Here is a 14006-nt window from a genome sequence, read left to right on the forward strand (position 1 = left end):
AATGATACGTTGTGGTTTCTTTGTTTCTTTCTTTTGACGAATGTACTTATTGTAAGTCGCTTTGGACAAAAGCGTCTGCTAAATGACCTAAATGTAATGTAAATGTAACAGTGTCGCTCACCTCTCTCAAGTACAACAGAAAAGGGGAGAGGCAAAAGCGTGGGACACATTTATAGGGGGGACCCATGAAAGTGAACGTCGGGGTACAGAAACTGAGTCTCAAACGTTCCACATATTGACTTAGGAGGCCAGACATGTCAGGTTATAACTATTCAAACAGATTTTGTGTAATTGTAATTTGCCGTATGAAAGTGTGAAAATTGGAATTTTAAAATAGAGCAAATAAAGTTTTCCTCTTGTCTGAAGTGGAAATGTTACTGTGTAACTGGATGCATGCTCGCTGGAACATTAGCACCACCAGCTGTTCACGGTGATGAACCGACAGTGTTGGGCATTCCCCTGACCAGGGACACAGAGGAGCCGAGCCCGCAGGAGACGAACCCAAAGCCGGCATAGAGGCACTCGGTGAAGGTGGTGCTGAAGGTGTGCAAGTGGATCAGGGTGCCAGAGGAGACCCTGTAGAAGGTCAGAGTCCCAGCAGGACAGTCCACGTACACAGCGACCGTCCCGGAGACAGAGGGGGACGGGACGGATCGCTCCACGTTGTTGTGACAGAAGCAGTAGCCGTCCTGAGAGCAGCTCAGACTCCACGAGTGATCGTTGCCTCCCAGCAAACACTCGGCTCCGTCTCCAGCCCTCTGGATCCTCTTGTAGGCCACCGAGATCAGGACCCTCCCTCTCCACTCCACCTCCCAGTAACAGCGACCCATCAGACCAGTACTACACAGCAGCTGACGCCAGAAACCAAACCTCTCTTGATGATCCGGGTATGACTGTTCCTCGGACACATTAGTCACCTGGTCTTTAAACACTTTGATGTTTCTGTTTACTGTGTTTGGGTCAAATGTGAGTTGACAGGAATCTGATGGAGACAATGAGACATAATAGAGGCTTAGCTCCGCCCCTTCCTGTGTCCACCACCGGACCTTATTTCAGAATAAATATGGACGCTAGTCAATGGAGAGACTCATAATGTTTGATCCATGAATTCCACATGTGATTGTGATTGTCAGTTCAGTAAGTCTCATGTTGAGTTCTAACTGAAGTCTCAGACTGGGATTCAGGGAACAATTGAAATGGGATGAAAAAATAATTTCTCTCTCTCCATCGACTAGCATCCATATTCATCTGAAATAAGGTCCAATGGGGCCACAGGAAGGGGTGGGGCTCTATACAGCAGCAGTTATAAATCTATGACATCAGACATTTGAATGAGAGATGTCACAATACGAAGATGGCTGAATCAAAATAGAAACACTTACACTTCCTCAGACCTGGTGTCAACCATTGGACTCCACCAGGCTCCGAACTGAAAGGAGGAGGAAGCATGGACGTTACATCACACTCACCCACTCAGGTCTGGAAGTCTCCACTAATGTACTCCAGTGTCTCCATAACATCATACTCCTCTCTGTGAACAGAACTGCCCCTCCTCTCACAGGAGGGGCAGGAAGGATGGTTTTCCCCAAAGAGAAGATGGCTGGCTGAATTCCCCGATTAAATCAAACTTTGCTACAAGTAGGCTGTGGAGCCGTCACTTAAATGTAGCACTCACTGTTTTCAGTTATGACACAAAGTGATGCAGTGGAGCTTTTTACTGTATATTGTTCAGTTATTTGTCACAAAGTGCTTGTGAACTGCTGGGCTGCTCTTTAATATGGACTCAACTGTTTTTAACCTACCATTCATGATAGACCTGTACATTAGCTTATGCTAATGATAACTGCTAGTGCTATATGCTATCGCTATGCTGGCTATATTTATGATTATGGTTATCTAAGTGCTGTAAAGTTATGGCAATATAACAAAAGTGAAAACATTTTAAACTTGTAAAAAAATATGTAAAATTGAGATTCAATGCAAGGCTGTGATATGTGTATGCTAGCAATTGGCATTAGCAATTACGCATTTCACAGACTAACTGAAGAGTCCAGCTACTTTACTTTACTAATACCCCTCTCTCCACTGCCAGGGCTAACCAGGCTATCTCCAGCAACATGTCCAGTATATTCTTGGTCTACTGAAGGTTCTCCTACTAGATGTACGTGCCTATAAAACCTCCAAAAAGAGCCTATCCTGTTCAGATGGCTGAATCACAACAACTGGCTGGAGCTCTCCAAGCTCGACCTACCTACCCCCTAACCCACAGGTAAGGCTTGGAAGTAGAAACCCTGTGAAACTTTAACTCCTTCTTTTGGGGGAACAAGTGAAAACAGGCCTCTTCATACCAGAGAGTCTGCAGGGTGGATCCAGGATCCTTCTGTACAGCAGTCAGAAGCTTCAATCCCCAGTCTCCTGGATGATTGTAGCTCAGGTCCAGCTCTCTCAGGTGGGAGGAGTTGGACCTCAGAGCTGAGGCCAGAGAAGTACAGCCTTCCTTTGTGATCCGACAACCTGACAGCCTGCAAACACACAAAACAACACACATGACACATAACCTGAGGGAACTGGAAGGCTTTTTGTTTATCGTTGTTTATCTTAATCTAAAACCCAGACTTTTGCCTCCAGCCTGGAAATTTACTAGAACAACTTGGTGCTTCTTCCACACACTTGTCCCAGTGTAGGAAAGCTCATTCCTATCGGTAGATAATTAATCAATAACACTGATTCACCAGATTTCATAATGTTGTGATGGTTTATTTTCAAGTCCACAGTAAAGAGAGAGGCCTGCTGTGATTGTAGTAAAACATTTTATTTGACCAAACGGTGTCCTGTCTGGGTTCACCTGCCCCCCTGTGATGCTGCACTGACTGCTTTCTGGTCTACGGGGATGGAGATGGATCCATCTAAATGTGGCTGTGCCTGCTACCATGGACTACGACTGTTATTACTACTACTGTGAATACTACTACTACTACAACTACTGTTATTATAACGGCTTAGTTAGCTAGCTAGATTGCTAATTCCATGTTACTCCAAGATTCCATTGCTAATTGCATTTGTTGGTTATGTTTGATGACTACAGCTGCCTCCATATACTTCACCTGGAACAATATCAGCTAATAGCAAATGTATATTTATAACAACAATATGTAGAATTCAAATACATATCAAGATTTGGACCTGAATAATTCAGCCTCCCCAGGAAAGTGTATTCTAGAGTCCTGGAAATGAGGTTCAGGTACAGGAGGAGCAATGCAGATTTTGTCCTGGACAATGGAACAGTGGACCAGCTACTTTTTACAATTGCAGGACTTTTGGAGGAGTCATTGAAGTTGTCTGAACTGTCTGATTCTCAGTCATCCAGGTCATGGTAATATCGAAAGTGTGTCCGCTCTGTTTTAGTTAAGTTCCCATTTTATTTTCAAGTTTCTGCCTCTTGTGTATCGTTTTTGTTGTTTTCTTCCTGGTTGTGTGTTTTCTCTCCTTTTTTTTCTGTGTATCTGTGTTGAATTTGTCTCCTCCGCTCTGCTCCCTTTGTTTCCAGCTATTAGTTGTGTATTTAGTAGCTGTCTTTGCCTGTGTCAGTGACAGGACCTATGCTTTAGTCCAGTGTGTATGTTCCCTCCTCAGTTCCTGAGTCGGGGGTCCCAGCCAACGTCTTGCCAGTTCCTGAGTATTTTTGGGGGTATTTTTCCTTTGCACTTTGTATTGCCTCAGTTTTCTTCTTGGGTTTTTGTTCTCTATGAGTTCTTCTCACCTACTTGGTTTGTGATCTTCATGGACAAGGAGGGTGTCTATTGTTGCCTCAGAATTGGATCTCTGCTCTTTGCAGATGTGAGTGTGAGAGAGTGTGAAGTGGTCAGGGTTCTAGTCAATATATCTAAATATGAGGCAACAATTTGATGGCAACTGGTTTGACTATACTTTAATTCGAGAAAACCTCTAGGAATGAATGAATCAATCTTACATATCAATATAAATCAGCAATCAGGTGATCATAAGTTGATCAGGATCAGGTTGATGAATCCTTACCTGAGAGTCTCCAAAGTACAATGTGGACTCTGCAGTGCAGCAGACAGCCACTCCACTCCTGCATCTTGCAGGTTGTTGTTACTCAGATCCAGATCTCTCAGACTGGACAGAGCTGAGGACAGTGCTTTACAGCTTCTCTCTGAGAGGTTACAGCCACTCAGTCTGAAGAGACAATAATTAACAACAAGACAAACAAGAAATGTTAGGGATAATATGCGACCAGTTGCTGATGATAGATGTTCTGTGATGGTAATGGATGACTCAGCAGCTGAGAACCACAACATGCAAAGTGGACTGTGGCAGTAAAAAATGGTTTGATGTATGCTTCTCCTTATGTTGGGCAAATATAGGTGATACAAGCATGGTAGTTACAGTTTTGATGAAAATCTATGAAAGCACCAGCTTTCATCAAGAGGTCAAATATTGTTGAGTGAGGGTCAAATTTGTCCCACAAGCTACACAGCTCAAAAATATGAATGGAACACTTGAGAAGGTGATTCTATTCAGAAAAACTTTGTCATTTCACTTGAAATCCTCTCAACATACCGATAGCAATAATACATGAAATGCTCTGACATAAATACATTTAAACAATGTCATCTGCAGCCGTGGCAGGACTGTAAAAACCCTGCCCAATCAGAAAAGTTGGGCCGGAGAAAATCATTGGACGGCTTGCCTTTCTGTCAATGCTTACTTCCTGATTGCGTGCACTCTGCCGATCAGGATTCCATCCCGGTACCTAACAACAGGTACCGTTGAGTATGACATGGAGATCTGTGCAACCCTCCAAGGATATGCCTGCCCAGACCATCACGGACCACCTACCAAACCGGTCTGCTGGATGATGTTGCAGCAGGATTGAGTTCACCACAGCGTCTCCAGACTCGTTCAGCCTGTCACGTGCTCAGTGTGAACCTGCTCTCAGCCGTGGAGAGAACAGGCACCAGTCCTGGTGTTCTCTGGTGAATGCCAATGGAGGTGCATAGTGCTGGGCTTTGGGTCCAGGTCCCTCTAGAGGACCCTCATGAACCCTCATGGAGTCTGTTTCTGACAGTTTGGTAAAAAAAAATATTCACACCAGTAGCCTGCTGGAGGACATTTTGTAAGGCTCTGGCAGTGCTCCTCCTGGTCCTCCTCCACAAAGGAGAAGATACCGGTCCTGGTGCAGGGTTGATGTCCTTCTATGGTCTGTCTAGCTCTCCTGGTGCGACGGCCAGTCTCCTGCTACTCCTCCAGGCTCTTGAGACTGTGCTGAGAGACGCAGCAAACCTTCTCACCCCCTCAAGTATGGATGTGGATTCTGGAGCAGCCGGCCTACCTGTGAACCTGATTGGGCTCCAAGGAGCGACTAGGACAATAGCAGAACCCAGAACTAGAGAAGAACCAGTCAGGAAGTTGGGGCTTGTCCTGCTGTCGCCTCCATTGGTCCTGTTGTCACTTTAATTTACACCAAAGGAGCTGAAACTGATTCACCATCATTGAGCTTCCTGAATGGACACATTGATGAAGTTTAACTGAGTAGTGTTCTACTGTGATGATTTAGTGTTCCCTTCATTTTTGAGCACTGTTTGCCTACCATTGACATAAGAAGAATGGTATCTTGATCAGGTTCCAAAAAAAAGTCTAATTAAAGTACAACACCACCCTGACTGAATGTTCCAGGAAAGTTAGATAATGGGTCAAACATTTGAATAACATTTTCCATTTATATAAAAAATATAATTGAAATGAAGTTGAACAAGTTTATGAATCCTGACCTGAGAGTCTCCAATGTACAACGTGGACTCTCCAGTCCAGGAGACAGCAGCTTCACTCCTGAATCCTGCAGGTCGTTGTTACTCAGATCGAGCTCTCTCAGACTGGAGGACTGGGAGCTGAGGACTGAGGACAGAGCTTCACAGCTTCTCTCTGAAAGGTTACAGCCACTCAGTCTGAAACATGAGGAAAACACTTTATTTTTCTTTCCTCTTTAGAATATAGCAGTGCACTACTTATCAATTTAATACATCTAATTATATGTTCTTACAGAGCTTTGTTGGAGGCTTTGACTACTGACAGCAGCCTCAGAAGAGTCTCCTCTGAAGCCGAGTATTTCTTCAGGTCAAATATGTTCAAATCTTTTTCAGATGACAGTAAGATGAAGACCAGAGCTGACCACTGAGCAGGAGACAATGTACCTGTGGACAGATGTCCTGAACTCATGGACTTTTGGATCTCCTCCACTAGAGAACCATCATTCAGTTCATTCAGACAGTGGAACAGATTGATGCTTCGCTCTGTAGACAAATTTTCTTCAAACTTCTTCTTGATGTAATGGATCGTTTCCCGATTGGTCTGGGATCTACTTCCTTTCCCTATTAACGGGGCTCGTAGTGGATTCCTCTGCGGTGAAAGACCCAGGAGGAAGCGGAGGAACAAGTCCAGGTGTCCATTTGGACTCTGCAAGGCCTTGTCCACAGCACTCTGGTAGAGATGTTTTTGCTTAGGTTTGCCTCTCAAGGCTTTAGACCACCGGTAGGTTGTTGGTTCTTCTGCCATCAGATTGACACCAGTGTTGATGAAGGTCAGATGGACATACAGAGCAGCCAGAAACTCCTGAACACTCAGATGGACGAAGCAGAACACCTGGTCCTGGTACAGTCCTCTCTCCTCTCTGAAGACCTGTGTGAACACTCCTGAGTACACTGAGGCTGCTTTGATATCGATGCCACACTCTTTCAGGTCTGGTTCATAGAAGATCAGGTTTCCTTTCTGCAGCTGCTCAAAGGCCAGTTTTTCCAGAGACTCAATCATCTTTTCAGTCTCTGGACTGCAGTGTGGATCCGTCTCAGCTCCGCCATTATACTTGACGTTCATCAGTTTGGACTGAACAACCATGAAGTGGATGTACATGTCGGTCAGGGTCTTGGGCAGCTCCCCTCCCTCCCTGGTCTTCAACACGTCCTCCAGAACTGTAGCAGTGATCCAGCAGAAGACCGGGATGTGGCACATGATGTGGAGGCTCCGTGAGGTCTTGATGTGGGCCATGATCCTGTTGGCCTGCTTCTCGTCTCTGAACCTCTTCCTGAAGTAGTCCTCCTTCTGTGGGTCAGTGAACCCTCTGACCTCTGTCACCATGTCAACACACCCAGGAGGGATCTGATTGGCTGCTGCAGGTCTTGTGGTGATCCAGAGGCGAGCAGAGGGAAGCAGTTTCCCCCTGATGAGGTTTGTCAGCAGCACATCCACCGAGGTGGACTCTGTAACATCAGTCAGGATCTGGTTGTTGAGGAAGTCCAGAGGAAGTCGACACTCGTCCAGACCATCAAAGATGAATGCAACCTGGAACTCCTCGAACCTGCAGATTCCTGCTTCTCTGGTTTCAGGGAAGAAGTGATGAAGGAGTTCCACCAAGCTGAACTTCTTCTCTTTCAGCAGGTTCAGCTCTCTGAAAGTGAATGGAAACGTGAACTGTATGTCCTGGTTGGCTTTGTCTTCAGCCCAGTCCAGAGTGAACTTCTGTGTTAACACTGTTTTCCCGATGCCAGCCACTCCCTTTGTCATCACTGTTCTGATTGGTTCATCCCTTCCAGGTGAGCCTTTAAAGACGTCTTCCTGTTTGATGGTTGTTTCTGGTCTGTCTGGTTTCCTGGATGCCGTTTCAATCTGTCTGACCTCGTGTTCATCATTGACCTCTGCGGTCCCTCCCTCTGTGACGTGGAGCTCCGTGTAGACCTGATTCAGGAGGGTTGGGTTTCCGGCTTTAGTGATGCCCTCAAACACACACTGGAACTTCTTCTGCAGGTTAGATTTCAGTTTACGCTGACAGACTCCAGAATGACTTCCTGAATGAACACAACAAAGAACAACAATGAATACATTTCAAAACACAACATTTCAAAATTGAATTATCCTAAAGTATGAGTATGGTATTTTCAAACTCTTGAGACAGCAGTAAACCTTCCATGTATCCAGCGTGGTAAATCTTTAGAGAAATACATACTGCTCTGCAGAGAGTCAGCAAGGTCCTCCTGCTTCATTCTCCTCAGGAATTGCTGTGTGATCTTCAGAAATGCCTCTCTGCTGCTTCTCCTCTGCTCTTCATCGTCAATGTCCAATATCTCCTCATCCCCTGTCGGACTCTCTAAGCATCCTGAGGAATCTGGACTCAGAACCTTCTGGACATTCTTCAGCTCATTCTTCACAAAAGTGATGATGTTTTCCTCCAGCAGCTGGAACAGAACATTTTATGAATGACACAACATGTCATGGAACCAAGTATCAGATCCATGTTGGACAGACTGGCAATTCACTGGTCTAAAAAGTGCAATTAGAAGATGATTGTGAGCAGAAAAGATGTAAATTGTTGGACATATACAGACTTTAAATATTGAGTCCAGGTGTTTTTGATTCAGCTGGGCTGGCTGACCACTGGCAACCTCAGAGCTCTCCTGCTCCACTCTGTTGAGGAATCAATAAGAATTAACTCACATTAAGTCCATCCACACAGAGAAACACAAGGTAAAGGAAGTGATATGTTGATCAACAAGGTCAACAATGAATCAGATTAGTCCCTGGAAAGTAAATGTTTACTTTATATTGGTGAGATGCAAGAAGAATACAACGTAGAATTGCCCCACAGAGCACAAGACATTTGGAAAAGACTTGTAGAATACTGTCAAGTTAAGTTGTCTTCAACAAGCCATGGCTGCAGTTCTAGGAAGAACAAAGATCACCAAGGTTGCACCATCTGAGCTTCAGAACTTCTCTAGGTAGAAACTCATCACCCTGTCAAGGGAGGGAGAGGGTATTATTCTGAGGTCTTATGAAATCCCATCATATTCACGAAACAGCTACTGGGACATAAGCGTACTAGCCAGTTCACCTGTTCCCAAGAAGAACATCTCCATCTTCATGATTCCTCTTAGTTAGTAAGCAGGAATCAGAGGCAGTTGGTTCAAGTGCCGTAGCCTCTGTGAAACAGTGACCTTGCTTGGTCAAGCCCATATGAGAAAAGCCCATCCAAAATATGCTAAAGAGAAAGCCAAAGTTTACCGTCACAGACTGTGGACCCAGGGTAGTGGCAGACTAAGAGTAATTTGCTGACCCTATATGAATTGGCCAAAAAGTTGTCGCACCTCGCCTGGAAACGGGAAAGTGGGGTCCCCTTCTGGCAAGACTATGGCAAGCAAAGGCAAGGATCTCGGAGAGCCAACCCCTGGCATTGGAGACTGGCTCTAGGGACGTGGAATGTGATGGGCCTTCTCCAGAGATGCCCAGGGTGAGAGTCACTGGGCAGTTATGGGAATACTCACAAGCCAAAATGCAGCGCTGTAACTAATGGGAGATTTTTTTTATGCATGTCGGGGAGGCTGGGAACATGGAATCTGATCTGGCCATGTTCAAAGACTCCATTATGTGTACAGGAGGTCAGTCGTGCCTGTTGTGGCGGCAGAATGGCTAAAGTTGCGGTGGTTGCCAAAACAAAAACCTGGGTGCGGGAGGAGTTAGCAGAGACTGCGGAGAAGTACTTTTGGGTGGCTTCAAGGAAGTTCTGGCAAACAACTCAGAAAGGGAAACCAGGGCTTAACTCTGGATGGGTAAAGGCACCAGGGATGGATTACATTCGCCCTGAGATGTTGAAGGCTGAGGACATTGTTAGGCTGTCTTGACTGACACACCATTTCATTGTTATATGAAGATCGGGGACAGTGACTGTGGAGTGGCAGACCAGGTGGTGCTTCCCAATATTAATAAGGGGGCCCAGAGAGTTCAATAATCGGGGTATCACACTACAAAGCCTCCTTGGGGAAGTTTATTCCAGGGGGCTAGAAATGAGGCTTTAACAGATTGTTGAACCTCAGATACAGGAGAAGCAATGTGGATTCCGTCCTTGCTGTGGAACAGTAGACCAGCTACTTTACAATTTCAGGTCTGTCAAAAAGTCCCATGAACACACTCCTAAACCTTGTGGAAAGCCTTCCAGAAGAGTTGAAGTTGTTATAGCTGCAAAGGGTGGACCGACGTCATATTAAACCCTATGGATTAAGAATGGAGGTCACTCAAGTTCATATGCAAGTCAAGGCAGGTGAGCAGATACTTTTGGCAATATAGTGTATGTGTATGGATTCTTATGTGCTCTGCTTTGCTATGTCAAAGGCACTTTGTAAACGTATGTTTTTAAAGGTGCTATGCAAATAAAGTTATTATTATTATTATTATTACTACAAGTATAGACGCAACCTAACATGCAGGAGGAACAAAAGGAGAGCTGCAGCATTGATGACTTCTTTTCCTGTAACATCCTTGTTGGGGATGCATTAGCATTAACACTACAAGAGACATGTGGTCCCAGACCACCTCGATAGTGGTTTGAGTGATCGGATGTCAACTCTTCTTGGTGGTCGTTTGCACTTGTATTTAGAGCTGTCCAATTGTAATCTCATTGCCCAAGACACATTTTCAAAGCAGGTGTAAACAGATGTGAAGATCACATGATCAGTTATTACAAAGTTTGTAATAGTGACAACAACTTACTTTTTGTCAGATAACTGTGGTCCCTTAAAATCAATAATCAATTCATATGACTGGTCACTTTTGACGGACACCAAGCTGGGTCCAGGTTCAGGTCCAGGTGATCGTGGTCTCTGATGGATCCTGAAACAAAGACGGCATTAATACATCCATGTTGAGTAAATGTCTTCCTGGACAAAATACTGATTGAAAACATGTTAAGTATTTAACAAACCCTCGTTGTCCACTTTATTAGGTACACTTGTACAACATATTAGAGATGAGTACAGGCAGTGAACATCATGTGGTTAGAGATGAAGGTCTCACCTCTGAGCTTTGTTCTGGCTGTCATGTCCCCCGTAAAGAGTGGTTTTGGAGGGAGGAACTCCCTGGTCTCTGTCCTGCCCCTCATACATAGCAGAGTCCACAACAACCTGCTGGGAGAGTGAGAGATACAAATAAGAATTGTAAAGGTAACACATTTTCTTCTACAAGACACTTTCCATGTTCACACACAAATCACTAAAGACACTTTACATGTTCACACACAAATCACTAAAGACACTTTCCATGTTCACACACAAATCACTAAAGACACTTTACATGTTCACACTCGTATCACTAAAGACACTTTACATGTTCACACTCGTATCACTAAAGACACTTTACATGTTCACACACAAATCACTAAAGACACTTTACATGTTCACACACAAATCACTAAAGACACTTTCCATGTTCACACACAAATCACTAAAGACACTTTACATGTTCACACTTGTATCACTAAAGACACTTTCCATGTTCACACACAAATCACTAAAGACACTTTACATGTTCACACTCGTATCACTAAAGACACTTTACATGTTCACACTCGTATCACTAAAGACACTTTACATGTTCACACACAAATCACTAAAGACACTTTCCATGTTCACACACAAATCACTAAAGACACTTTACATGTTCACACTCGTATCACTAAAGACACTTTCCATGTTCACACACAAATCACTAAAGACACTTTCCATGTTCACACACAAATCACTAAAGACACTTTCCATGTTCACACACAAATCACTAAAGACACTTTACATGTTCACACTTGTATCACTAAAGACACTTTCCATGTTCACACACAAATCACTAAAGACACTTTACATGTTCACACTCGTATCACTAAAGACACTTTACATGTTCACACTCGTATCACTAAAGACACTTTACATGTTCACACACAAATCACTAAAGACACTTTCCATGTTCACACACAAATCACTAAAGACACTTTACATGTTCACACTCGTATCACTAAAGACACTTTCCATGTTCACACACAAATCACTAAAGACACTTTCCATGTTCACACACAAATCACTAAAGACACTTTACATGTTCACACACAAATCACTAAAGACACTTTACATGTTCACACTCATAACACTAAAGACACTTTACATGTTCATACTCGTATCACTAAAGACACTTTACATGTTCACACACAAATCACTAAAGACACTTTACATGTTCACACTCGTATCACTAAAGACACTTTACATGTTCACACACAAATCACTAAAGACACTTTACATGTTCACACTCGTATCACTAAAGACACTTTCCATGTTCACACACAAATCACTAAAGACACTTTCCATGTTCACACACAAATCACTAAAGACACTTTACATGTTCACACACAAATCACTAAAGACACTTTCCATGTTCACACACAAATCACTAAAGACACTTTACATGTTCACACTCATAACACTAAAGACACTTTACATGTTCATACTCGTATCACTAAAGACACTTTACATGTTCACACACAAATCACTAAAGACACTTTACATGTTCACACTCGTATCACTAAAGACACTTTCCATGTTCACACACAAATCACTAAAGACACTTTACATGTTCACACACAAATCACTAAAGACACTTTACATGTTCACACTCGTATCACTAAAGACACTTTACATGTTCACACACAAATCACTAAAGACACTTTACATGTTCACACTGGTATCACTAAAGACACTTTACATGTTCACACTCGTATCACTAAAGACACTTTACATGTTCACACTCGTATCACTAAAGACACATTACATGTTCACACTCGTATCACTAAAGACACTTTACATGTTCACACTCGTATCACTAAAGACACTTTCCATGTTCACACTCATAACACTAAATATCTATTTCACTGACTTTGGAAAGCTCTTCAACGTTTGAAATGTTCTTCTTTTCCACTATAGTCAACTACATCCAATCAGAGTCACTTACCTTGTTAGCTGTATGCTGAATTCACATCAACTCCCAGAGACCTTCATCTGTAGAGGAAACACTAAAAGCATCAGTCCAATCATTGATCAGCACACCATCACTCGTTCATTCTCCCCATCATATCAAATATTTTTTGTTTGTGCAATCATTTTAATCTTCACTGGTTTCTTTAAATATTATTTTGTGCAGGGGCTTATTTATTTTATATTGTATTTACAATTTATAATAGATGAAAACTAGCCATTGGGCTAACTCTAGCGTATTTACATTTTATATTCACACTGATGTCCATAATTATGCAAGGTCCCTCCCTATTAAATAAACAAATACAATTTTAAAAAAAGTATATATATATATATATATATATATATATATATATATATATATATATATATATATATATATGTATGTATATATATATGTATATATATATATATATATATGTATATATAAATATTGGTGTAAATAATCTATAATTGCAGTACAGAATTCCTGTACGTTTTCATTTACTGTGAAGATACAACTCTCACCTGTTTGTTCGCTGGAACATTCACATTAAACTGTAGTACATTTGTTTTTAACCTGAGGAACACGTGACTCCACATCCGTCCGCGCGCATGCGTGGACTCTTACTTGCCTTGTACAGTTACAAGTTTGTGGAAAAGTGTGAGAGTGAGTTAAAGAGAGTTTAAGTGAGATAAAGTTGGTTAAAGCGCACTCGCACTACACCAACGAGTTCAGTCCGGACTGAAGAGCGACCGGAAACGGTTTGTTCTTCTTCTGTGGTGGAAGCCGAACTTTAACCCGTTTCTAGTGAAGGTAAAGTAACGAAGAGACCCGGAGAGGAAAGAGTCGGTACGAACCTCCAGAAGCAGGGAAAAAGAAACGTCCACGTCGCGAGCCACACAAGTCAAACTAAACAGAAGCAGGAAGGAAGTAGTGATGTGACTTCCGAAACGGGCGTGTCGGCGCTTCTCTGAAGTCCCGGATCGAAACGTTTCGAAACGAGCGGTTCTGAACATGCATGTATCCCTGACTGCAGCCCCGCAGACCTCAACGTGGGCGGAGTTAAACGTTTAACCCCACCCACCTCAACATTGAACTCCGCCCACTCCTCAACTCTTTTAATACGGTGTCCGAAGAGGGACAAGAAACCATAATGAGGCGCGGCTCTTTGC

General features: G+C 43.1%; 1 protein-coding gene across 5 annotated transcripts in view; it reads right to left on the reverse strand.

The window, feature by feature from the left end:
• LOC311013703 (protein NLRC3-like) overlaps window positions 1-13855 on the reverse strand; it is a 14813-nt gene extending 958 nt beyond the window's left edge. Inside the window, exons 1-12 of one of the 5 annotated variants that reach the window (XM_084009854.1) lie at window positions 13692-13756; window positions 12829-12875; window positions 10855-10964; window positions 10552-10671; window positions 8397-8475; window positions 8018-8246; window positions 6062-7859; window positions 5793-5966; window positions 4036-4197; window positions 2349-2522; window positions 1383-1429; window positions 1-982 (exon numbers count right to left, since the gene is read on the reverse strand). The exon at window positions 1-982 is cut by the window's left edge and continues 958 nt beyond it. In XM_084009854.1, the coding sequence (XP_083865980.1) occupies window positions 426-982; window positions 1383-1429; window positions 2349-2522; window positions 4036-4197; window positions 5793-5966; window positions 6062-7859; window positions 8018-8246; window positions 8397-8475; window positions 10552-10671; window positions 10855-10943 (3429 nt within the window). In that variant the 5' untranslated portion in view covers window positions 10944-10964; window positions 12829-12875; window positions 13692-13756 and the 3' untranslated portion in view covers window positions 1-425. Of the gene's footprint in view, window positions 983-1382; window positions 1430-2348; window positions 2523-4035; window positions 4198-5792; window positions 5967-6061; window positions 7860-8017; window positions 8247-8396; window positions 8476-10551; window positions 10672-10854; window positions 10965-12828; window positions 12882-13691 lie in introns of those variants that run through there. The other 4 variants (XM_084009856.1, XM_084009853.1, XM_084009852.1 and 1 more) reach the window with 4 other exon arrangements.
• Window positions 13856-14006: the final 151 nt, after the last annotated feature.

Source organism: Eutrigla gurnardus (genome assembly GCF_963514095.1).
Source record: "Eutrigla gurnardus genome assembly, chromosome: 5".
In the NCBI taxonomy this organism is placed as follows: domain Eukaryota; kingdom Metazoa; phylum Chordata; class Actinopteri; order Perciformes; family Triglidae; genus Eutrigla; species Eutrigla gurnardus.